General features: G+C 31.4%; 1 protein-coding gene and 2 long non-coding RNA genes across 13 annotated transcripts; 1 reads left to right on the forward strand and 2 right to left on the reverse strand.

Annotated features, from left to right (window-relative positions):
• Window positions 1–5,963: 5,963 nt before the first annotated feature.
• On the reverse strand, window positions 5,964–12,429 carry LOC107366135 (uncharacterized). 10 transcript variants are annotated; one of them, XR_016199081.1, is made up of 8 exons: window positions 12,080–12,429; window positions 11,742–11,917; window positions 10,889–11,675; window positions 10,698–10,837; window positions 8,965–10,586; window positions 7,973–8,704; window positions 7,496–7,893; window positions 5,964–7,113 (listed from the first exon to the last, which is right to left on the reverse strand). It is a non-coding gene; the product is annotated as an uncharacterized LOC107366135 (long non-coding RNA). The 10 variants fall into 10 exon arrangements; XR_001569573.3 differs by lacking the exon at window positions 10,698–10,837 and having other exon boundaries at window positions 8,965–10,696; window positions 11,742–11,825; XR_003082968.2 differs by lacking the exon at window positions 10,698–10,837.
• Window positions 12,430–18,855: 6,426 nt separating this feature from the next.
• Window positions 18,856–20,870, reverse strand: LOC149093755 (uncharacterized). The gene is made up of 2 exons (XR_016199084.1): window positions 20,733–20,870; window positions 18,856–20,634 (listed from the first exon to the last, which is right to left on the reverse strand). It is a non-coding gene; the product is annotated as an uncharacterized LOC149093755 (long non-coding RNA).
• Window positions 19,437–26,728, forward strand: LOC107366134 (uncharacterized). Of its 2 annotated transcripts, none has more exons than XM_089268183.1 (6): window positions 19,437–20,046; window positions 20,141–21,433; window positions 22,569–23,367; window positions 23,468–24,872; window positions 24,943–25,125; window positions 25,813–26,728. In XM_089268183.1, the coding sequence occupies exons 1-2, from the start codon at window positions 19,437–19,439 to the stop codon at window positions 20,557–20,559; spliced, it is 1,029 nt and encodes a 342-aa protein (XP_089124309.1). In that variant the 3' UTR covers window positions 20,560–21,433; window positions 22,569–23,367; window positions 23,468–24,872; window positions 24,943–25,125; window positions 25,813–26,728. The 2 variants fall into 2 exon arrangements, with proteins under 2 accessions (XP_089124309.1, XP_089124310.1); XM_089268184.1 differs by having other exon boundaries at window positions 23,468–24,868.
• The last annotated feature ends 246 nt before the right edge of the window (window positions 26,729–26,974 follow it).

Raw genomic sequence — 26,974 nt, forward strand, 5'->3', positions numbered from 1 at the left:
ATTGGCATCAGGGCAAGTAGACAGTTCTTCATTATCAATTTTAAAACCTTGTCCATCGGAGCCTCCATTATTAAAAAGTATCAATTTCGTACCAAAAGAGTGAAAATGTAAAAAGTGCGGAGTAGACTCATAAGACCACTAAAGCAAACAGTTGTAAACCTTTAGCTTAAGCGTTAATCCAATTACTGTTTTTCAAAGATTTTTTTCCAAGAATTGACCGGGGACTTTATCAACATCTTGCAAGCATATTCAGAATTCAGAAAGAAAGCATCAGAACAAAAATTCAAACAGAATCATTCATCTTTTTGTATCCGAGATGGAAGTATTGAAATCGCAAAAAAATGGTATTTTACTTGTTGTTAATGATTATCTTTATAATTTAAAGAAAGAAAGTAATGACGGCCTTCATTGGCGATGTAGTGATAAACAATCTAAGTGTAATGTGACTGCCAAAACGGATAAGTTTTATAATTCGATCAGAATCAATGGTAATCATGGAAATCACGATAACCACAGGGAAAAAATTGAAAAAATCCGATTGAAAAATCAGAATGCGTTATTTCCGAAAGAATCTTGGAATCATCATTATAACTTCAATGCTCGAACTACGAATCATGTCGAAGGATTCCATCACAAACTAAACAATGAATTCAACAAATCTCAACCAAGTATTTATTCATTGATTTCAACACTGAAGGACTTCCAATTAGATTACGAGATTGATATTGCTCATCTCAATAATGGTGAAGTAATACGATATAAAAATCAAAAGTATGAACGGTTCAATCAAATATATATTGAATCTACAAGTCTGTTTTCAAATGGGAATCTAACTTTGCTAAATTATATTGATAACTTGACTTCCTTGGTTAACTAATTGAACAATAATAAACTTATGCCTCTAACAATAGTAAATTTTGTCAACGTCCCTGGTTGTTTTTGAGGAAAAAATCTTTGAAAAACTGTAATTGGATTAGCGTTTAAGCTAAAGGTTTACAACTGTTTGCTTTAGTGGTCTTATGAGTCCAAACCAAAAAGTGCAGGCTAAACTCATTCATATCAATTTTGTATGTGTCATAACTGAAGAACAGATGATGCTACAGACCTTAGGTTGAACTATGAGCTTCAGCAGATTGAAGCCTCTTAAGGTCATTCAAGGTTTATCCGCTATTTGGCCTCTAAATGATACTTGAAGGTCATTTTCTGACAAAAGGGCAGATTTTTTTAGATGGGTTGTTTGTTACATGTTAATAACTCATACTAGCCAAGGGATATGAATGTTTCCATACCATTTAGTTAATCAATCGTTTTCAGATAGAATCTTCATCTAGACCATTCATGTTTCATTCATAGGTTTTGAAGCATTCATATCCCTTGGCTGGTAAGAGTGATTAATACGTACCATAGGCTAATTGTAAATAAATTTAATTACTTGAATCTAATTTATCGTGATTGCATCAAATTATTCTCGTCATTTTAAGATGGATCAAATGTAATAACAATTTTAGATACCTGACAAAGAAGATGAATTATTCATTGGTAATGCACATAGTTTCAGGACATTTACAAAAGTATACAAAACCTTAGATAAAATAAACAATGTGGCAACAAAAATTTTCGCAAAAAATAACCTATGAGCGAAGTTATGGTCAAAAAAAGTTGTAAAGTCATTTTTAAATAACCTGGTATACAAAAGACGGTCGCTTTGCGCTGATCCAATCGGGTTTTAAGATACAAATCTTGACGGTGGCGACTTTCATTGTGGGTTTTCTGTACTACATACTGTACTGCATCTATTAACCATTTTACTTTCATTTTTTCCATTGACGTAGACATACTATGAATGCCTTCACCTTTGACGGTATACATTTTACAGCTGCTGTTCCTGATTTTATACATTCTTTTCGACTTGTGATTGATATTTTGAATAAAAGTGAACCTAAATTGGTGGAACCACAAAAACAAGCTGAATCCGAAAATACATGCCACCAAAAACCTTGTTCTGGAAATCCGATCTTGCCTGTAGAGCAAGGGGACACTGCTATTGAGGAAGATAAAAGTGACATTGATAGTGACACCGATACTGAATTTACTTCATGTCTGAATACTGAAAGTGAAGTTTCTGATGTAACAATTTATGAAGATGCTCTCGTCAATGAACTTGGTCAAAGAGATGGTCTTGATGGGGAACAAGATATTGGTGTCAAGCGAAGAGATGGAACAGTTTTGGCTTCAAATATCCAACAGATGAGGGATAACGATTTACGATTACAACTTGAACCAAAAGTTCATGTTCTAAGATTACCAGGATTCATGGTGGACTCAGATGAACCTGCTAGTGATTTGGAACAAATCTACGAGGCCTTCGAAAAAAATCTGTTCAAAGACAACTTTGAAATGGATTGGATTTTTCACCCTAGCCACTGGTTATAAGGAAAGCGCATATTTATAAGGCTAAGAACCAAGGATAGAAATGGGTTTTAGCCAACTAATCAGTTCAATTAGTGCTTGTATTATTCGGTGGTTCAATCATTATTAGCGGGGGGAAAAACGATGAGCAATCTGTATTTTTGCTCATTTTATTGTGAGATAGATGGCTGATTCATCTATTGAAAGTGTAGCTGCAATACACAATTTTGATCTTAACAAGAGCCCGACTACAGGTCGTACTCTGAACAAATTTCAGAGATGCTCTTGATTGGGAACTGCAAATTGTATAAATTTATCAAATTTACGATGTGCAAAGTAATGACAATCCCGTTCTTTACCCTGTTGATATAAAACAACCAAAAGAACCAGTCTTGATTTGTTATAACGAATTATTCCTTCACAGTACAAAGAAATCTACACAATTCTAATTGTTCAAAAAAGCAACCAAAATAACTGCCAAATATTAGATCTTTTTTGATGATTTAATAACCATTATAATACTAAATTTTCATAAAGATCTGTCAAGACCACAAATCAAAAAATCAAACTTACAAGCGTATCTTGAAATTAATTGACCTACAAGGCTGTATGATAGATTTATGTTACTTTGATACAATCGAATCACAAATAATCGCAAAATTTTCGTTTCAAAATCCCATTTAAATGTAAATTTACGGCATTAATATACATTAAATGTACATTTAATTTCCTCAATCCCTTATTGACATGTTTATGTACTATAAATTATCGCCGTTTAACAAGAAATTAATAAATGATTCCTCATTTAAGGTACATTTTAAAATTTTATGACAAAATTGGTTTTTCATTTACCTGTTAAAATCCTTGCTAAAATTGAATAATCAAAAACTTGAAATTATGTAAACAGAAGCGGAAAGTAAGTTTCAAATCCATCAAAATACTCATAAAAATAGATTGAGCGTTGAAATGAAACATTTCTTTGGTGAAAAGCAATATAAACCTCTGGATCGGAGTTGCAAAATTTTCTTGAATAAACTAATATTGATTATCAACATTATTTAATTCAACTAATTCACCAGGAAACCATTTATTATCACTTAAAGGAAGTAAACAAACTTGCATTTACCCAATAAATAAGGATTCATTGTTAGAAAAATGGTTTCAAATAAAGTATCTAAACCAGATAATAGATGGCAGCATACTCATCACATCTGAAATATTTTTTGGTTTCAATTTGTTTGATTATCTTTTGTTTTATTGTGAATAGTTTCTATTGTTTTATTTGATTTTAATTTACAGGTAGCTGAAAAATTTAAAATTACCTTTGTTCTACTCTCATGGATGGACAGTTTTGCCGTTCAAGGAAAGTGTGAAATATCATCATCAACTTGTTGAGCCTTTTGATATAACCTGTTGCATATTATCAAGTCTTTAGGCTTTTTATTGAGGATCCTCATAGTTTCCATTTAATCTTAATTATTTCGCCTTTTTTGTCTAATTATTAAGATAGATAGAATGGTTTTTAATTCTGTAATTGATTGCCTGTTGTATTTTTCGTCAACACAGTTTCAACATTTCACCATCATCTATCTCTCTGTCAATTTGAATGAACCTACTCATTGTAGCAAGTTGACATTATGGTATTAACCAGGTCCCTCTAGCCATTATTGTTACTTTTATCATCACCGCCATCATCATCATCATTATCCTCATCTTAATTGACTCTAATCCATTTGATTCATTGAGTTATGACCCACTTAGAAGCTCTGATAATTTACAATGATTACGACAAACGAACTAACATCACTTAAACAGATTTTATTGTGCTTCTTTTTTCTGTTACCAATCATTTCTTGACATATTAATAACCATTATACGGAAATCATTTTCAATCAGCAGGCCTTCAAGTGTCTAAATAAGTTAATTCAATTGAATCACTTTTAATTCCACAGTTTTATTTCAATCCTTTTCTTATCTAGTTGCACCAGCCTATTCACCAGCATATAAATACATTGTAATTGTATGTGTGCATGTTGATTAATCTAATCCAACCAAGGTTAACCCAAGTTTACAGCTAATCTTTATATCTCATTGAAATGTGAGTTTCTCCAGTTTTACTGCTAAACATGATTAGTTTATTTGATTGGAACTGGCAAAAATAGCAATTGGTTAACAAAAATACAACAACATAATCAATAACAATGGTTGAAAATATTAGTGTACAATGCAAATAATAATACCATTGAAAGACTTCCATGAAATTTCATTGAAAACTCATTGAAAAATGTATCTTAACATATAATATCTATCATTATTGCTAGTTAATATTCCCAAATGGTTTATTAACTAACTAATCATCTTCAAGGTTAATCAGTCTTCTCGTCCATCTGATAGTTAAGGAGCTGAACAATTATACAACATTTAACCATTCAGCTACAATTAATGCATGCAGTCTAAGCCGATTAGGAAGATTGATAAACCAGAAAAACTAAAAACTAAATTAATAAAAAATGGGTTAACCTTCAGCATTTATCATCATTCATCACCTAACAACATTAAATTATGATGACTGTAAATTGGACAATCAAAGTCATTAACTAATCATTATTGACAAAAAATAATAGTCGACATCTTTGAACATTAATTTTGAACATAAAATAAACTCTAATTGAACCTAAAAGCTCAAATTTCTGGTTTTGTCAATTGAATCTGGTAAATTAAATTTCCAATTCAATCTTTTACAATTTAAGCTTTGAATTAATGGTAACAATTGCATATTAACCTTCACTGAATCCAGTTGGTGCAATGGATTCCTGAATAATTAATGTTAAACATCCAGATTAGCTGAAAGTAAGCTGACAATTTGAGCAGCTTATCTATTTAATTGTCCCATTATTATTATCCTGTTAATTATGATTAAGAAATAGGATCAACCTTGACTCTGTTTTGATTTACCGTCAATTTAAAGTCAACAATTGGCTCGCTTTTTGTTTGTCCTGTTTGCTGGTGACACTTTTTGATGATCACTTAAACTCACCACAATCAACTGTTGCCGTAATCAACAGTTGCAGTTGTTTAATTTCCTTCAATTCACCTTCATGAAAGTTGACTGATTAAAATTTAGTTTCATCTCTTTTGTCAATTGCGAACCTTAAGTTAATAGTGGGAAAGTGACAACCTTAACAACCTCAACTCTTGTTTACCTTTTTTTTGTCCAATTTTTACCAAATTAACTCCACAAAAAGGTGTTGTTTTTTCATCTCTCGGTTATTCAATTGATTGTTGATCAAATTAGTTTATAAGCAAGATTAACTGTAACATCTAACCTTGCATTTTTTGCTATCCAACCATTACAATTAAGTGTCAATCCGTTCCTTTATATCATCAATTTTGTTGAACCCAAAAAAAGGCTTTTGTTATGGCAAAGCTTACATTGAGTTGATGAAAACAAAACAATAAACCATAGTAAATTGTTTCATTATTTACTGATCAATTGATCAACAATTGAACACAAATTGAGACCGGAAATTTGCAAAGTTGAAACTGTATTGCAATAATTTGGCAAAGTCACAGTTTAATGTAAAATGGTAATCAGAAAAAAGTGTGTGTTGGTAAAAAATGGCTCCTACTGGATTCATAAGAGGATGATAATGATGTTAGCGTAATTGTTTCTAATTGTTCAATTTTTTTGTCAAGGCCTATGAAAATAATCAACCAACCATTATATAAATTGTACAACAATATCATTTCATATGTAATAAATTAGCTTTGTAAATTGGTTCGTCTCAATCAACTGAAAGCTTCCCATTGAATCTGAAAGTGATAGCTGATATTGAAGTAGATAATGTTAATCTATGGTTAACCTTTTCATTGACCTTTTCCCATTCAAGTGATATAAATGTACATCTTTATACAATGAAAGTGTACAAAAAAACCAGAATAATTTATGAAAATAACAAATGATTACAATACAAGCGCTTTTTGTTGAAACATTTTTTCATTTCATCTCTCCTCTGAATAGATAGTAACTTTTCTGCTGAATCCATCATCAGGAGAGATGAAAGATTATGATTTTTAAATGTAATCTGTTCAGCAAAGGAAATCAAAACAGGGTTGGTTTTGATAAAGATAAATAAAAATGGTTAACTTGAATACCCAGTATAACCATAGCCCATTAACTGGTTCCTTGTGTCAGCTTGTAAGGTAGAGGAAAACCAGTTTATCATCATTCCCTTTACAACCCAACCTCCCTCACTATCATCTTTATATATAATACTTGTTTACTCATCGTATCGCCATCTTCACCATCAACGCAATCATTAGTCGCCATGATTCTTTGCTTTCTAACCCTGATGGGTTAACTTTATTTTGCTTTTCTTGTTCTTTTCTTTCTTTCTTTTCTCTTCTTCTTTTTTCTTTGCTTGAGCTTTCATGTTAAACAAACACCACCCTTGACCACGTTGCAACCTTTTAACGTCGACCAATCCATTACAATTTGCTTGCTTGTTTTTCCCATCTCTACCTAAACTGTCCATCATTGAGTCTTTCTCATGGTCCAACATTTGCACTAATTGAAACTTTCTAAGCGAACTTGTAACTTGATTTTCTTTCAGCGTTTTTTGCCTCTCTTCTCTTAATTAACTTTACTTTCTCTGATGATATTCCTTGAGTTAACACGTTCATTTTCCAGGGTGGTTTCAAGATCTGAAAAGAGAGAGAGACAGAAAATTATTATTCAAAGCTGTAAAAGAGCAAAAAGAAGACACAAGTATCGTTATTTATGACCATTCATCAGCCTTGTATGCTTGATAACTCAAAATATCGCGATATTGATATACATAAAAAGTTGATTGGCAGGGTCAGGTTTCCTTGTTGATATTATTATTACAGGGAACATTATCTGACAACTTGACAAACCAGACTGAACACATTCTTGATAACCTTCCCCTCATCTCTTTTTTTTCTGAAGAAAATTGAAGCTTTTTTTCTCCAGCTCGTCTTGAATTATTACCGACTTATTAATGTACTATTAACATGATCTTTACATTATTATTGTGTTTATCATGTTCAATTAAGCAATACATACAAGATGGATTCATCACCATGAATTTACCAACATTCAACAGCTTCCGTGTTTGCTAAGTAGTTGAGTCTTGATCACTTCTAATGGTATAACTAATCAAGAAGAAGATGAATTAGATTTCCCTTGTCTATTAATTTACCAATGTTTGACTCGATATTAAAATGTAATTCAAATGACAGGGTTCATCTTGATTCACCATCAACATACGCTCATCTGATTGATACAATACGATAGTTCACCAATTCTGGAAAGTTGGAAAGTAAAAGTTCTCATGGGATTTGAGGCAAAACAATGATGACATTGAATAACAGATTCAACTGGTGAACAACTTTTCTCCTTTAGCTCTTTTCATTTCTCAAGAAAAAAAATATCAACAAGCTTCTTCTCTAAATGTGATTGACCTGAATTAAATGACATCAAAAAAAGAAGAAAAAAATAGATGAAAAATCATTTTTACGCTCATTTTGAAATCTTGTTTACCTGTGGACTGAAATACTGTACTCTATTGATTGTAACTGCCTCGTAATGAAAATTTTCACACCTTTTATTACCAAATTGTAACAAAAACTGGTTGAAATGAAATTGAAGGCATTTTTATGGGATAATTGTAATGATGGTGAGTTTAATGTTGATACTGTTAATGGTGATCATCATTTTGAAGGTTCCGACTGATTCTTTTTACTGTTCATGTTGCACAGCAACGTTTCTTGTTGGCTTGCCACGCTTTTTGATTTGAGCTTGATGGTTGTTGATGACTTCTGACAGTTTCGGTCATATAGTCAGTAAATGAAAAGAGAAAGTTAAATTCAGCAATCCTGTTAGATGGATCCAAAATAGTTACATTATTAGATAACTAAATGAGAATGATATTCGGTGCTTCTTCCTTTCGTCTGTTCAATGCATAGGTTGGGAAATGTATTTCCAATTACCCATGAAGTTACGCAAAAACAGCTTGTTTCAAATGCCCTTTGGTACTTTTAATCATTTTCCTGGGCCATGTCATTAGCCATTACATTGTATTTAACCAAAGGATGGTTTTTAATACAAGTATCAGGTTACCAAAAGTCAGTTATTATCCATTGCATTTTCAAATTTTAATCAACTGAGACACAACCAATTTATTCCCGTTAGATTACCTCAAATATCAAATAGCGATCATCTCTTGAAACCTCTTTAAGTGTGTTTATGTTAATTTTTACGTATAATTCAAACCTAGAGAGATATGATAAAAAAACGAGAGAAAAAGAGATTCAGCGTAAGAAAATTGTGCCTGAATAATGTGAAGGATACAGATTAGCAAAACAAAACAGGAGGAAAAATGAACGTAGGGATGAATTAGCTGAGAAAAAGGTTAAGGTTTGATTTAAACACTTTAATTTCCATCCTCTAACATCAATACGGATCGTTGAACAATGATTATATTGCAGCATTTCTTTACCATCATAATCACCATTATTACCATTTGCCCTTACCTCGTATCTTCTTGAAGATTCAAGAAACAGAATGTAAGAAGAAGACGATGAAAAACGATGATAGTGATACTGATGATGATGATGATGATGACGAGATACACTCAAACAGTGAACCTTTTCCATTTGGTTGAAGAAACGACAAAAAAGAAGACATTTGATGATTCATAATCAATGGAGCAAAACATAGTGATGAAAGGATAGGATCAACAAGACATCGTTTAACACCAACAATAAGCAGCACTGTTTTATGTCAAAAAAGCGCCTAAATTGAATTTACACTTATCAAAGTTATTCCTACCATAACACTTCCGTCTTTATCTATTAATCTTGTACTTTATTACTTGTTGTTGTCATTACTGGTTTCCTTTATTAATATTTATATGAGACTGTTTTTATGATTAACAATTTTTCAACCAATATTTTTTCATAATTGAAATCGCAAGGTTTCAAAATGTTTAGCCACGCTTTTCTTTACCTTTCCCTGAAATTTTACTGCTAGCCAATTGATCAACGATTAGTGAGTGAATTAAATTTTACCAGTTAAACGATGTTATTGCAAATCTTATCTTCATTTTGTCTGCCATTAAAAAATCGTAAAAAAACCATGGCTTATTCAATTGATGGCAAGGTTTTTCAGTCTATTGTTGATTCCTGATAGAAAAGGAAACTTGTTTCAATTCAATTATCAATTATCTTTCAATTAGCTTAATATTGTTGCTTCAAAATTTGCCCATTTCTTTTCCAAATGCTGAAAATTTATCACTACATTTCCATAGAGCCAGTGGCAATCATGTTGGGTACATTTACAATTAGATAGGTTTGCTTGTTGTTGCCCATTCAATTTAACTTTTACTTTCAATTGATTCTTTAACCGTCCTTTTCTGTGTAATCACATCAACTTGAAATGCTGCCTCTTAACCAACCATCCATTTTCACCTTGATTATTCTGCAGTTCATGACCTCTGATTAAATTGATAATTATCATTTATTCACCATCTTATTGTGTGACTATCATTTCCAATATATATTTTTAGATCTGGTTTGCATTTGCTAAGGTTGTCATCGTTAATTTGAGTAAACGTTTTTTGCCATATCAATGTTCAGACTCGGAATGTCAAAAATAGTACAATAGTCAGGCCAAAAGCAAAAAAGGAACAAGTTTCACTGAGTTGGCAAGGTAGAGTAGCTATCAGAACTGGATTACTTTGAACAGATTTTCAAGTTGAAGGTAAAAGTTTCCTTATTCAGGTAAAACTGATGATACATTGAATAACTGGTTGAATTAGCTTTGTTGTTGAAATTTTCATTATTATGATTACTGTTTTAGCATGTTCATCTCCATAAACTTATTCCAATATGGCTGACTAAAGCTTGAAATCAACAATTTAAACAGGTTTGAGGTTACCGGGTGTTTAAATTTAGTCTCTCATATAAAAGTGGTCCATCAACGGGTCGCTCTAGCTCAGTGTTATTGGCCTCAAACTTGCTTATGATCTTTAAAGTTCTTTATTTCTTTTTCTTGGTCAGCCTTCATCTCTAAGCCTGAGGTGAATTCAGTCTCAATCTTGAATTGGCACGTAGAGGGCATCTTTTTTTTCACCATTTTGCCCATTCATTGAGTTCTTCAGGGACGATAAGAGGATAAAGAAGATAAGTATGTTGAGGCTCTCGAATCATTTTTTTTATAATGGCCAGTTAACATGAAAAAAAACTCAAGGTTGGTCCGACTTAACTTGAAAATGAGAAAAATACAAAAAGGTTGGAAAGATGGTTAAAAGGAGATGAGTAGGCATCATCATCAGCATCATCATCGTTTTCATTTTTCTTCAAGCAACTGCTAACATCAGCTGCATCATTTATCTTGCTAGAAAGTCTGAGATTGTTTAAGCTAAACAATGTTAAAATTCTGCAGTTTTATACTTACCTTGATTGTTGATTCTCTCTATTTATATTTTGGTTCATCATACCACTTCTGGTTTCTTGACGTCTCGTAATTTTCTTGACTGTCTGGGGAAAAATCGTCTTGTCAATTTTCTCAGCTAACAGCCATTCTCAACTGGATCCTAAAATTGTCTAGGAATTTATTGTCTATTGATTTAGGTGGAGATAAACCATCGATACCAAATGAGAAATGGTTTGGAGGTCTTCATGAAGAGAGAAAGAGACTTGGATAATCAAGGGAACTTGAAGTTGAGAATAGAAATCTTTTTGTAAGTTGATGTTACAATGATCCTGTAAGATAGACAATTGTGATCCTGAATAGTTGTCGTGCTTGCCACAGAAGAATGGTTAAAATAAAAGAGCGTTAGTCAGGTTGAAAAATCTCATCCTATTCAGTCTAAAATGTGCTCCAAGCCACCATAGTTTTCCCTTGATTCTTGTTGAACAAAGATTACCAATTTAAAAACAATCAGGAAATGGAGAATATTTTGTCAGATATTTTTCCCAATTATAAGCATTACTTTACAGCACAAAACAAAGGATCCAGTAAATTGGTGTAATTTCTATTGTCCGATAAGCCTCAATGAACGGAATGCACAAGCTCAATTGAAATGCTCCTGTTGGACCGTTTTCCTGGGCCTTTAATGATGATTATAAAGCCATCTTTCATATGGATTGATCCTCAATTGATGTTGAAGAGTTATTGTAATTTTCCAAGGCTCATTGAAAGCAGTAATCCAGCGACCAGTCTCGTGTTTGAAATGTAACCTCTATGCAATAAAAAGGGAAAAATGTTAGTAGATGTTGTGTACCAATTAACTCAATAACTAACTTACATTGGCCTTTTAATTAGCAATCAAGAGTGTTGAATGAAGCTTCTTGCTCGTCCTTCCTATGAGTTATCACCATAGGTTTATGAGCTACCGTCATATGTTCAATAAAAATATAGATGAATCGTTATTTAATTGATTTCATAGATTCGCCAATAAAATTAGCTTGATGTCTCAACCAACTGAAATCAATATCAACAATGTCATTCTGATGAATTGAATTGTGCAACGGTAAATTGCCAATCAGCATTGGTACAAGAAAAGCAATCGGTTTGAATGTGAGTCACATCAATAAAGCATGCAATGATAGTTATTGTCAATCATATAAGAAAAGCTTTACTTACCTAATTTGCTAAACATTTGATTTGAATAGATTAAATAGAGACACAATTCAATTTATTTTAATTAAATTAGCACATTAATTAAACAGTACAATGGCGATGTAAATTGATTTCAACAAAACAAAAACAAAGTTGAAAAGGATAAGAGAAAACAAAATGGATCATTGAAAAAGGGTAAAAATACAGTTATACAAATCTTGATTTACCCTTCACTTCCATTCAGAGACACAAACTTTAATTTAATTAACTAAAAATCAACTGTTTTTATTAAACAATTAGTTTTTTATCAAACTTGTATCTTACAATCAACATTGCAAAGATAACTTATTCTCGGTAACTGTCTCTTATTCAAATATTTGAATGTCAGTGCCATTTATGCAAAATGCTCTTTGTTTTGCGGCTTTATGCTTTTTATGCTAACCGCGATTGGTCAAGTTCAAAGTGTAATGTTGTGTCATATAGAAGTAATTTAATTAATTTACCATTTGAATTGTGCCGGATTTTAGGTCAATATTGGTTTTATCTAGTATTCAATAATTATTCAAGGAAGTAAATAAGAAATCTAATTTCCAGGTAAACAACTTAAAGCTTAATCTTTTATCGACTCTTCAGCTGACTTGGTGTCTATCTATTTATGGAAGGAAAGCTACCAAATTATGGATCAATGTCCCACTGCCTATGGTAATTATTGCGTATTATTTAATGAAAACAGTGTCATTTCTCATTAAGCTATCTCAAGACGATACTTTTACAACTATAACTGATACTATCAATCTAAATTAATCAAATGTATCTACCTCAAGTCACCTAAAGATATAGATTTTTTTCAGGTTTGTTACTTCTGATTTTTGCTGCCGACTAAACTGTTCAATCAGATTTAATGGGTTTCATGTAAACAATAGGTAATTCAACCATCTTTATTTTTCTCTCTAATCTATAGGTTACACCGATAAGCATGCGAGTCGCTAAATCACCCGTGAGATTGGAGAGACTGAATCAATCCTAAATGACAATCCATCTAGAATCAATTGTGAATCAAAAAAATTACGGTACTTTGAACAGGAAAGCAATGATGAAAAGAAAGAAGGAGAGAAAAGGTAACGATTAACTGATGATGAGTGAATTTTACCTATTTTCAGACTTTTCCATGTTTAGCTTTTTTAGGACTTCAGCTGTCTCAATGAACGTCTATCTAACCATACTATTGACACTGTTTCGGATGTATTACTAAAGGTGTATCACTCTTTAAATTGTCTCACCCTTTTGGTAGTGAAGGAAAAGGCTTTCATTTCAAAGTATCCAAAGATTCCAGGCAAAGCAATACCAGGCTGTATGGGAACTCGGTGTAAATATTTCCTGTTAATTTGAGTAGCTTAAAAAGCCCCACGAAATCTAAGAATACCTCAGGAATCGACAAATATTCCAAATTTAAGCATTGATTACATGATTGGTGAAATTACATGGGAATCCATTTACTCATCAATGATAAAATTTTTCAACAAAATCTCTCAGATGCAGTTGCAACACCAAATCAGGTTAATCGGATGTTATCCAAAGCCTTGCTTTGATGCTCGATAAACGTCATGTAAAGCCTATCCATTCAAATTTAGCTTCATAATTACACCTATCTATTCATTGATCATTGATATCTTATTTCTCTCTCACCTTTAGATCTCTAATGACTTTTCCTGGATGGATTCATATTGAACAATCTGAACGCAAAGGGATAAACTGAAACTACTATGTTTAAACAACAATCAATTGGCTATTATTGCAAATATAATGATAAATACAAGACATACCAGGTAAATTAAACACTACAATCCCACGGTTTTTTTGTTAATTGTTTAATGTTAACCAGTTTGAAGGTAACATTCACTGATACTCACTGTTTACCAATTTTAACAGTCATCTTAAATCATTGTATTGATTTAGTTGCGTTGATATAATAATCTTGTTACAATCTCAAGTTTGATTTGTGTGAGTGTTTGAAGTAAAAAATGAATTTCATCCTTTTTATAAACAACTCAGCAAGACAAAAGATATTCAATGTAAACATTTTTGATGGATGTTAAATAAAATGGTTAAAATTAACAACAAATCAATCAACCAGCAATCAGAGTTAAACATTTAACATTGAAACCATTCTTTTGATTATTGACTTTTCAATCTTAACAATTTTTGAAATCTCAAGAAAACCTTAAATTTGGAAGGAGAAAAAAGCTCAGAATGAAAGATGTTTTTCATGTGATTACCTGTGATTTAATAACCTTTCAAACTAGCCAACAATTAAACCAAAATATTGACCTGTCATTAGTAACTCAGTTTACTGGTTTAACGGAAATGTTGGAATTAAAATGAGAATCAGAAAACAAAGTAAAAATCTGAAAAACTCAGCTAATATTACATTTCAATTTCACGGATAATTGTTATTAGAGTGATATTGTGATAACTAAATTTATATTATGATACGTTATTACTGTTGACCATTTAATTGATGGCTATTAGCATTCACTGGTCAACGCTTGTATATCATTTGAAAAAGATCAAACCTTTTCAACAATAACTATTACCTGTAAACCTTGAAGTTACCATTACAGATAATCATGTTAACAAATTAACATACATATCAAATTAACTCAACCTAATAGTTAACTTTGACATTAACCTTCATTTGATCAGTTATTATTTTCATCAATGTTGACAAGATGTTTGATTTAATCAACAAAACAAAATGGTTAAAATATAGCTTCAGGTTTCTGTTAATGATAAACCCGTTAAACCTTTCAACTTATCAAACTGATTTCCTCAATACATTAGATTGAAGTTTCATTGCACCAAACAGCTGATTAACCGAGATTCAATTGCAAGTCAAATTATATTTTGTCCGGTAATTACAATTCAAGAACAATTAGATAATCAGGAAAACTTGGAGGAATCAATACTTGAACCAATTTTGTGGTTTACCCATTTTGGGTTGACAGCTTCAATGCAAAATCATCTTTTTTTTGAAACCCAACTTGTCCTCTAATTAGCGTTTAATTGTTGTTATTTTCAGTTTTTATGTCAAAATCAAATCACCAATTCAATTGATTAAACATTGATTAATTGGTTCTCAATACAATTAAATCTCAACTTTTTCTGTTTCAGCTGTTGCACTGTTGGTTCAATGTCTTTTTGGTTACATGATGTTTCTACTGGTGACAATTGACTTCAACAATTGGGTAATTATAAAACCTCTAGATCAACTGATTGATTAATCTTTGCTTTAAACTGTTATAATATTTAACCACAACAATTAATGTTATTTTTTTGCTTCTTTTCATCCATTCTTATTGTTTTCAATTGTAGATTAATTTTCAACCCTCTCAAGGTTTACATCCATTATCCAATTGAAAACACTGCAAATTTGTCCAATTGCCAAGGAATCAAAATTGATTGTAACAATTTATAAATATTTAATATAAGGAAAGTGAAAGCAGTTGGATGATGTAAGACTGTCATCTTTATCGTCATCAATGAGCCATTGAAGATGCAACAAGACACAATTTTCTTGTTTGTTTAAACTGAGGCACATTGCAATTTAAAATCAGATTCAGCTGTGATTAGATGCTATAGAGACTTGAAGGAATTAAATCAAGGAATTAATTGGCTGTGAATGGATAATAAAAATGTATCATTTTATGCAGTTGACTATCAATAGTTTGGCTTACGGATTTGAAACATTACATTATACCAGTTGACTTCAAAATTCATATGAAAACCTAAAATTCAGGCCCTTTTGTGACTTAGAGCAATGGCAGAGGATAAACTGGTCTTGTCTTGAACGACATCGATTAATGGATGATTTAATTTCAACTGGAATTAACTGTAATTGTGTTCTGTACAAACTCAGTTGGAGGATTACCATGGAATTGAAATTATCTTTACATTCACAAAGAACAGTAATTTGCCTTATATTAGTTGGAATCTTATGCAGTTAAAGGGAAATACTGTTTAATAACAAGTCTAAACGTTTCACTGTGATCAGGAAGCTGCTGAGAAGTGCCGATGCACTTTAAAATTATATTTTACCTGTTGATGGTGATCAATGAAGACGTTCAACAATAATTCAGATCAAATTGCTAATGGTTGCATCAATTTAAAGGAGAAAGAAATAAAAAAGCAATTTTAAGGTTAACCTTGATTTAGGCTTTACGATAAAAATGATTTAGCAAATTGTCTATTTAAAATCCCATTCCAAGATCCAATTGAATATTTATCTAATCAATCTGATTCTTTGAATGAATTGAAGACAAAAAGCTATTGAAATCACCATTCCTCAAACCTTTGGCAATAATTATGGTTAATCACCACCAAACAGTACGGCTGGGTAGTACTAAGATTACGTTATTACCTAATACATCTAATTGAGCTTCCAACCTTTTAGGTTTAATAACAATTTAACCAACTTCATTTGATCCAATCGACTAATAATGATTATATTGGCTTAGGTGTCTTTTGTTTAAAGCAAACTTTCACTTTATTATTATCTTGTTTCATCTTGATTATCATGGTTTAAGCCTGAACATTATTTACAATTTAATGTTCATCTTTAATCCCAATTTTTCTACTGCTGATGCTTGATCATTCCGATCAATTAACTTTAATGCAATATTTTAATCAACTTGATTCATGTTGACACCATCAACAACAGGTTTAACCGGGTATCAATCGGCCATAATCATATATCAACATAATTAGGATAAAGTACTGATGCTGACGTTCAACTGAAACATTAAATGAAACATTTTCATGCTCAATCCTGGATTGCTAGTAAAGTGTTAAGATCATGATCAACGAAATCGGTGTCTTCAATCATTTTAATTACAATGTTACGAGTGTTTAATGCATGGATGCAAATTTACAATGCAAATAGCGCACCAAAGCAAAACATAAACAAAGTATCTTTCCATTTGATGTTTGTTTCTTGAAAATATTAAACAATAGATAGTACTCTGACCTCAATTTAGCTGATTATTGATGATGGTTATATCTATTATGAGGTTAATCATTAAATAATTATTATGATTAGCAAACAATCGTATCAATCTTGAGCCTCCGATCTATGTAGTTGGGAGATTGCTGTCTCAATAGCTTCAATACTTCACAAGACAGTAACACTTGAAGATACTGTCGATCACTCATTATAAAGCACTAAATTGTTGATTAATTTACATTTTAAAAATCTAAATTGTCACACTTTGATTGGATTAAAGACACAATTTACTGGAAATGGAAAGCAAAATTTGCATAAATGAAATTATTGTCTTCAGATTTTATGGTTGATGTTAATAAATGTCAATAGATGTCAATAGAAGCAAAAAGACGATTGTTTTTGTTTCTTCTCTAGTTTACCTTCTTAATAATGTCTATTCATGCAACTCATCAATTTAATTATTTCAATCATCACCAACCCCGCTGACCCAATTAACAAATAAATTAACAGCTTACGGTACTGTCAATTGATTACTGTTCTGTGTGTGCTTATGAGATGTTAATCAAGTCAAAGTCAACAACCATTTTGATATGTTCTAAGCTTTCTAAGCTACATTTAACATAAAATACAAACTCATCACCATTGCTTCCTCATTTTGTGTTTTTATTTTATGGTTAGGCATAAATTATTCAAGTCTAAGCTAAATTGTATCATTACAATTTGCTAATTACCTAATAATGACAAAAAAAGTGTTGCTAAACTGTATCAAAAAAGGGTAACAATGGACAAAGTAATCGTCTTGTTTCAAAAAAAACTAGTTGTCCATCATTGTTTTAATGTATGCTTATCTAATAATTTTTTTACAGCTACCAACATTCAATCCCCATCTTTATTCAGTATTATCAAACCTACATCATGATCATCTTCATCTACATAATCATTCATCATCACAGTCATCATACCTAACAGCTAAAACTAATCAATTCTTGACACACACACAACACAATGATTAGATTTGCGATTGCAGACAGACCAAAGCTATTGAAAGGTTGAAACAATATTTTTAAATGCAAATATTAGATTCCAATGACTCTTGACCATCCAGTAAATCGGTATCAGTAATGATTAATGAATTAAGGTCAACCAGTTGTTCAACTAATTAAAAACAAAGCGTTTGCCTTACTTCGGGTTACCTGTTGATAGTTGGCCTGAAAAGAAATGGCTAACCAGAAGAAGAAGAAGAAGCAAAAGGCTCATAATGGGAATAAGATGAAGAAACTGAATCCAATTTAACTACATGAGAGTCGATTCATCCAATTTAAGGCCCAGGTTCATCAGACCAAAGAAAGAGGTAAAGACAGGTAAGACTCTATCATCTTTCTTAACCAGCTAAATTTATCATCATCATCATCATTCCCTAACCTGAGCTTCCCTTTCAAAGATCTTGATGGCTTCTGATTTGACCTTTTTTCCCTTCTCTTTTCATTAGCTTCTTATTGCTCCTCTTTAACATTAAATTGTTAACAACTTTTTTTTTCATGGCAACCATCATCATCATCATCCTGATCATCATTGATTTCATCATCGTTCCCATCACTTTTATCTTCAATATTATTGCCATTTATGTCCATGAGTTAGCATTTTGTTTACATGCTGGCAAACTGATTAATCAAACAAATCGAGTTTCATTGTTGCTTTATCATGTTAATCTTGGTCTAAATAAATTGTTAACTATTTAATACATGATAAACACTTTAACACTAATTATAATTCAAATGTAAATCAAAATTTGCAACAGTCATTACCAGTTGAACTTAAATCGGTCAGTGTTTATTGGGCGATAAAATTGCCATTTTATCCATTAAACTTGATGAATTTAAGGTGTGATTGGATTTTTTAGCAGCAAAAGCTATTGGTGACAATTTAAAAATTGGAAGCTAATCAATCAACAAAATGGTCCAATTGAGCTGGATTCCTCCTTTATTCAACAATTAATACATTTTTTCAATCTCTCTTGTATCGATTTTGTTTCAAATTTGGTTTCCATGTTTCCTTTATTATGAAATTATCATTTCTCGCAAATATATATGCATATGTTATATAATTTATCAGTTACTCACGCAAACTTTATTATTGTTGGAATCATTATACATTTAGATCGATCAAGTGAATCTCTATGGTTATTATTAATAGAATAGATCAACTCATTTTGGTTGGTAAAATGGAAGCAAGAAATATATTTTATAGACATTTGGATTCTCAAATTGTGTTTGACTTTAAATCAATGATTACCCTTAATCAATATTTGCAGCCAAGAAAATTATTATTGCGTTGTTGTTGGTTAAAGAGGTACAATAGCAACTAAAAAAGTACCAGCAAATAATGCGATGTTTCTGTATGTTCAATGTTATGGATAAATTGTTGATTAAGATTTTGGTCAAGCCTGTGGTTGTGTTAAATCTTATCGGGTTGATGACCAAATTTGTTGACTCAAGTGAATTATTATGCCATGAATATAATAGCTGGAATGGCTGCAAGAATCCCTTTGAAGCCAAATGTGATTCAAATGAAGGTAAATGTATATGTACAGAGGCAAACAGTTTGTATGAGAATGGTTACTGTTTACGGCGTATTTTGGCCATCCATGAAGCCTGTTGGATCAATGGTCAGTGTTTAATGACTGGAACAAGATGCTTCTCTAAGGAGGGTAAAGGTGACTCGCTTGATAGTGTTATTGAATCCCTTTGGCTTGATTATGTTGCCTCGAATGGAAGTGATCTCTTAATCCCAGGTATTTGTCAATGTAATATTGGCTATGTATTTGATTTGATTGAAGGTAAATGCATTCCCAGATTAATTGATACACCATGTTTAACGGATTATGATTGTCTTCGACGAAGCTCATTCAGTCGATGTTACATTAACAAATGCATCTGTTCCATAAAGCACCTTTACAACTCGAGAAGTGATAAATGTGTCTTCTTTGGTGATGGTAAGGTTACTTTTTTATAACAATATTTTAGATGTAAAGGTTGCTGTATTGCTTGTACCATTAACGATTGGCTTGGTCTTTACTTTTGTTCCAGTTTTATGGCCACGGAGAAGCTGTTTTGAGGGTTCATGTAGAAGTAATGGAAATTTCAATGGAAATACCAATGGTAACAATGCCAATGAACAATATTTTTATAACCATTCAATGGCCAATATATTTGGGTTTTCACTGTCCATGACTGTTTTAATGATGGTTTGGATTGTTGTCCGTAACTGTGCTCGTGCACGTCTCTCTGATCGTGTTATCCGACTTGATGAATTACGTTATAGTGATTTAAGGGTTACCTATGATCCATTTGAGATCAACCGGTCCACGGCCTCAGGTATTGATGTGGTTGACCAGCGAAGTGTCCATTCATTTAACAGAGAAACCTTACCAGCATATGAAGACATTCAACCTCCAAGCTATGAAGAAGCTGTTGTCAAATTGGGCGAATCATCGACCATCAAATAAAATAGATTTGTTAATAATTTTGATTGATTGTTATCCATGTCTAGTTATATGTTGTTAACTCCTAAAATTAAGTGTCTAAAAATGCAAAAATGAGCAAAAAATTACGTTAATAAAAGGTTATATGTAAAATCTTGTTTTCACAATATAAAAGGTTTATTGGTTAAATCCATTACTTTGACACTAATCACAGTTTCAAGTTGCTAATTAGTAACCATTTGATGACTGCAAGTTCAACTATTAATTCCTCATTTGGAAAAAGGTTAATCTATTAGGAATGAACCGAACAAAAAAATAAAATAAAATGGCGCGACGTGATTTCCATTGCAATAGACAAAAATAACCAATCAGTTGAACTATGATGAGTATAATGGCGGTAATGACAGTAATGGTATAATCTTGTCTCTAATTGTTAACAGTGTTAAGAAAATGGCAATTTTAACATTTATTAACATTGAACCTTTACTCATCCAAGTTGCCATATTTAAGGAACAAAAGAAAACCGTTTTTCTTTATGTTTTGTTCAAATTCAAACCCGAAAAAAGGCTACAATTATCAACAGCTTCTTCTTTTCTTCCTTTAACCGATCACCATTACCATTCTCAACAGAAACAATTGATTTGAATATTGCTATTATCATCACCTTAATCAACTTCTCCATTTCCATCATTACTAATGCCGTTTTGTTGCTGTTGTCAAAGTGCCATCAAGTGTATCCTAAGTGATAACAATGATCATACTGTATCATGATAATTATGAAATAACTATGAGATTCAGTGGAACTAATTGATGTTTAAATTGTCAACTCTTCAAGTTATCGTCATTATTCAACTTGACATTGTCCAAAAAATTGTTGTCTATTTTGCTACTGTAACAGGTGAGTAAAATATTTTTTTTCATGATCTTTTGGGTGAAAGAAAAAGGTTTACCTGAGCTTAGCTAAGGTTAAGTGTGCTCAACAAGTGTTTAACCTTTTAGAGTTAAGTTGCTTTTGTTTAAAATCATTGAGATTCAATGATCATTTAAAGATATCCATAATCAAAGCAAATAATATTACCGTACATGTACAGATTCAGTTGAACATGAAAGACGATGAAAGCAACAGAAATATGAACAGTTTTGTTAAATTTGGTGAAATGCGTGAAAATAATGGTGTGTACAAGAATCATTGTTATTTTGTTGTCACTATTTTACTCAATTTTTCATCCAAAGAAACCTTTTGTTATAAGTAAATCTCATCTTTTCAGACTTTTATCATTATCATCTTCATCCGCATCTCTCTGTTTCTTCCTCTCTTGAGCTCAAACAATGTAGATCCAGTTTGTACGATACACTATTCTGGTTATAAATACCTGGGAAAAGGTTAGCTTTCCATGACCATGATTTACTCTCAATACTTGTAATTCCTTTCATGATTCACATTTCTCTGTCATCCTCAACATCATTATCACCACACCAACATCATCACCATTACAATAAACCCGAACCAACAACATCAACAACAAAAGCTACGGCAATTCACATGATTTTTTAGCAAAAAAGTACTTTTTCTTTCAATGATTAGATCTTTTCCTTTCACCATTTACATTTGTCATTTACTTAGCGTTTAATTTTATTTGATTACTTTCGATTGGTTCTCACCATTCAAATAATAGCTAACATGATTAGATTGAAATTGTGAGTTTAACTTGCACTTTCATATGTTTATAGCTAAATTGGTTTCTCTAATGCTGAGCGTGTGATCATTTTTTACCTGGTCTCTTTCAATTCTGTTCAATTAAATCAACATTAGAATGCTAATTACATCATCTGTTGTCTATTTGCTTATTTGTCTGATCTATTGGCTGCCATTTGATTGTGATGTCAGCCGAGTTGAGGTCATATTCAGATCTATTATCGCATGGTGGATACATTATTGAATGAGCTTTATTTTTTCGCTTTAATTTGATTGACAATTGAATGAACATTAAAATAATAAATTAATATTTTGGTTTCTTTTTTGTTTCCAACAGATGAACATTTTGTCCAGTATATTGAATCAACTCAAATGGCACATGATGATGACCAAATGACCTGAAAATATATGAACAAACCAAAACGGAGGACAATAAGCGAGAAGAAGAGAGACCAAGTTTATAAATAAATCATTTGATTTTCTTGGAATCGCCCATCATTGTTGATGACAATCAACAGATAACAATTGTAAAAAAGGAACCATCGTTTACTTCACTCTCCACCATCAACATTGATTCAGTAGCCTTTATCAAGCTCATTGTTTTCCTGTTAAATCATTTCATTAATTGATTCATTTTGTCCTTTCAATGGCATAATCTAAATCAAATTAAGATTGAAACGGAGAAATGAATAAATGCTTTAACAAGAAGCTGATCCAGGATCGTCTCTAAACAAGCTGAACAGTTCTTGCTTATACAGATTCGAATGGTTAGGATATTAATTTACTGTTACATGTTTAATGTTAGTTTTTTATTAACATTTAACAACAATAATAATAGTTTAGATGATATAAAATTGTTTCTTTCATCCAGTTCATCTGTAATCAACATTTAACCAGCAGATTTTAACAAGGAGAAAGTGAAAGTTAATCTTTCAATAACATGATACAATTAATTCAATTTAAATTGAATCAAACAAGTATAACCAGTGTAATTAACTTCAATACACATTCATTAAGGGTAACAACAGTTGACATGTTTAAGAGATAAACTTAATCATTCACAATAATATAATGGGACAATGTTGATTACTGTTTTTTTTTACTTCACTAACACACAAAATGTCATCCATTTCAAGGTTTGTCAAATGCTTTACTTTACTGCTATTCTGTTGATGAGGGATTTGTGCTGCTTTAAAATATGATAATTAACGTATTTCATTCTCTTTCAATCCACAGGATTATCAGGATATCTACACACTTAACAAAATGGAATCAAATGTAATGGTGAAAATTAAAACACGTTTCGTCAAGCAACTACAATAATATCAACGGAAATAAGGTCCATCATTCATCTAACGGAAACTGTCAAATTGTTGTGACTTGTTGTGCTAAAAATATCACAACTACATCTGTTTTGCCAGTTTTAGGCTTTAATGATGAACGCTTGATTCACTTGATATTATTGCTGATTGTAAAGATTCAGGAGACAGTCATTTATTCCCATATTTAGTTTGAAATTTCATTTTTAATCATTAAACTGTCAATTGCAAATATCTTTGAATCTGTTAAGATTTACTAGTGATTAACTTGATGGTCCGTCCATCTTTGAGCCTGACTTCATTTCAGGCTACATTTAAATTGTCATAGAAATCAAACAAACCAAAATGAAAGTTATTTTTGTTCCCAATATAATGAGTTAGGTATCAACATGATGAATATGAATATGAATATTATGGTTAATAATCAATGTCAACAATTCTGCAGATGAACCTTTTTAAAATTATTTACTGTCTCATCTGTCTCATTTGACTCATTTGACTGTTGTTGATGGATCAAATGTTTTCCAGCAATTTAGACTATCTGTTATTGTATACTTTGAACGATTGCTATGTAAATAAAATTTATCATTTTAATTGTTTAAATGATGATGAAAATAAATATATATTAAGGGCCAGCCAATGTTTATTTAACTGTCCTCAATTCACCTCCACAAGTATTAGATAACAGGTTAATTATGCGTGCTAATTGTTGTCTATTATCTCAATCTGCTATTGTAATTAGTAAATTATTGCCGAGACAAAAGTAAATATAATTTACATTGGCAATTTATATTCCTAACAATGTATTTGAATTTTACAATATTTTAATGGTTATTTCATATTAATCTAGATGGCTCTTTGACTTTAAACCTTTGACTCAAAGGCTTTGAGTCAAGATCAAAGAGTAAAGCTTCAAATCTTATTCTCGATGCATTTTTTTGATTTGAATCAAAGTAATTATTCAATTCTTTTGATTTGTGAAGTTCAACTACGATTAAAGTTGTTTGTTGGAATTAACATTATCTAATTAATGGTTTGTTCAAGATAATTGTTAAAATTAAATGTTTGTTAAAAAAGAGGCAAACTATTTATGCTTTTGGTTAATTTGTGGTTAACATGTGATGCCTTTGTTTGGCCATTTTATGCTTTCATTTCATGTGTCTTGCTTATCTGTATTGAATTCAGATCAACAATAATCAACCTATTTTCAGGTCAACATTTTCCCTTTCATTGGATTTTCATCAACTTACCTTTTGTCATTTTCTGTGTTAATCTTGATCTGACCAATTTGTTTGGTTTGTTCAATCCGGTTGTAAAAGTTCGTAAGTTTTGTAAAATCTCTTTGAATAATACACTTTCATCAACTTTCATTTACATTTTATTGCTATTTAGGCTTTAATGGTTTATAATTGGTTCAAATTAATCACTTTCTATTATCACCATTATTCGGAAGGATTGAAATTCGATTAAAGCAATGGTTTGCTTGATTGATCTTCAACTTGGTGTGATAACAATAATGTCTGACCAGTGCTGATACAACTACATGATTTTGGCTCTATTTTTGATCATAAAATGGTATTTATTAACAATAATCAATGACTTCCGTGGTTGAATTGATTCAACTTTGATCATAGTCAAGTTTTCCTGACCTGATTAAATCTTGGTTTATTAGCCTATTGATGATTAGAGTTTAGCTTAATCATCCTTCAACACAGAGAGAACAGTGAATCATTGTGATAGCCTAAAAGATCAGTTCCACGAATAATTTGAGATTATTCATTCGCTGTTCCATTAAAGTACTGTTCAACAACAAATTCAACATTTTTTCACAACTGATATCCATCAGGCTGAGAAATTATTCAATATTTGATTTAGTCGAATGATAAATGCTAATACTTTAACCATTAACTAATTATCAAGTTAAAAGGTTTCATTTTGCTATTTTATCATAAACCATTCAACCCATTGGGTTACCCTTAAGCTTGAACCAAACCCTTGACTTTAAATTTGGGTTTTCAGCTAATTTAATTCATTATTGTACAAATGTTAATTCAACAGTCAACCAATCTCATAATAAATTGCCATTAAAGTTGCAATAATATAATGTAAATTACCTTTCTAAATCGCTTATGATCAAAACAAAACAAAAAACCTGAAAGGTCATTTAGAGACTCTCATCATCTTCATTTTCATCATTTATCACTTATTCAATCATTAATCATCTTTTCTTTAATTGTTAATTTTATCTGTATTCCATTTTAGTCTGTTTAGCCATCTTCATCATCGCCAGTCCTAGTATTGCTGTTAACCAAGGATTCCATCACTTTCAAGTTTCCCTGGTTTTTAATGGAACATCAATGAAGCACTTTTATTCAATCAACTTTGATATTTAATCAACAACCCAAGCAGCCTTTGAAATTGGTTAATGTAAACCCAACAACAATCACCAGTCTTTACTTGATTAAAACTGGGATTCCAGGATTGTGCACTTAACTATCTCTTCTCGTGTCACCTCAATATTCACAATTCACTGGTTAAAATTTCTTGTAATCACATTAATTATGTTTCAAAGGCAGGCTAAATTAATTTCAAGTCTTTAGACAAATTAAAAGTATAAGCTTCTTTGATTAGACAAGAAAAACAAGCAAACAATTTAACCAGTAAATTGTAATGAAATCATTCACCATAAAACTGGTGCAACTTGATTGACGTTAACAACGAGAAAAGTCAATCTTTATATAGACCGTAACACAAACAGCTTGGGCTAACCTTTAACATCCAGTTGACCTCTAAGGCCTCTAATGACCATAACAAGAGCTATTTTTAAAACGAAGAGTTAAACAAATTTCAAAAAGCCAGCATTTAAATTTTGGCAAATCAATGGGCAAACCAGAAGTTACCCAAAAACAACCAACTCAAAGCTTCTCCAATCAATTCCAACCTTGACGCCGATTGTTTTTCACACAATTAAAATTGATTATGTTGATTCAATGAAACCATATGGTTTAACATTGTCTAGTCAACAACATTCTTCCGGGTAAATCAAATTTCCTTTTACATTGAAAACCCAATTTTTACCCAAAACCAACACTCACATCTTTAACAAGAGTTGTTAACCTTTGTGATTACAATTAATTGAACCTTGATGTTAATTAAACTAGAACAGTAGTTGAAACAACTCTTTAATTGTGCTCTTTGATTCTCCGCTTAACTCACAATTGACTGTAATTATAATGTAAATCACAAATTATCAATGTGAGGCAAAATGTATACAAAAACATTATTTTTATCTGTAAATCTCAATTGAATAGAAAGCAAGTTGTCTAACTATCAAAATCTGATTCAATCTCAAGTGTATTTTGGATTAACTTTGGTCTCATCATAAGTGGTTGAATCAGAGAGATGATTAACACTATTCACAGAC

This window comes from Tetranychus urticae, chromosome 2, assembly GCF_039701765.1.
Source record: "Tetranychus urticae isolate SD_2017Ah chromosome 2, NJAU_TeUrti_SD_1.0, whole genome shotgun sequence".
Taxonomy (NCBI): Eukaryota; Metazoa; Arthropoda; class Arachnida; order Trombidiformes; family Tetranychidae; genus Tetranychus; species Tetranychus urticae.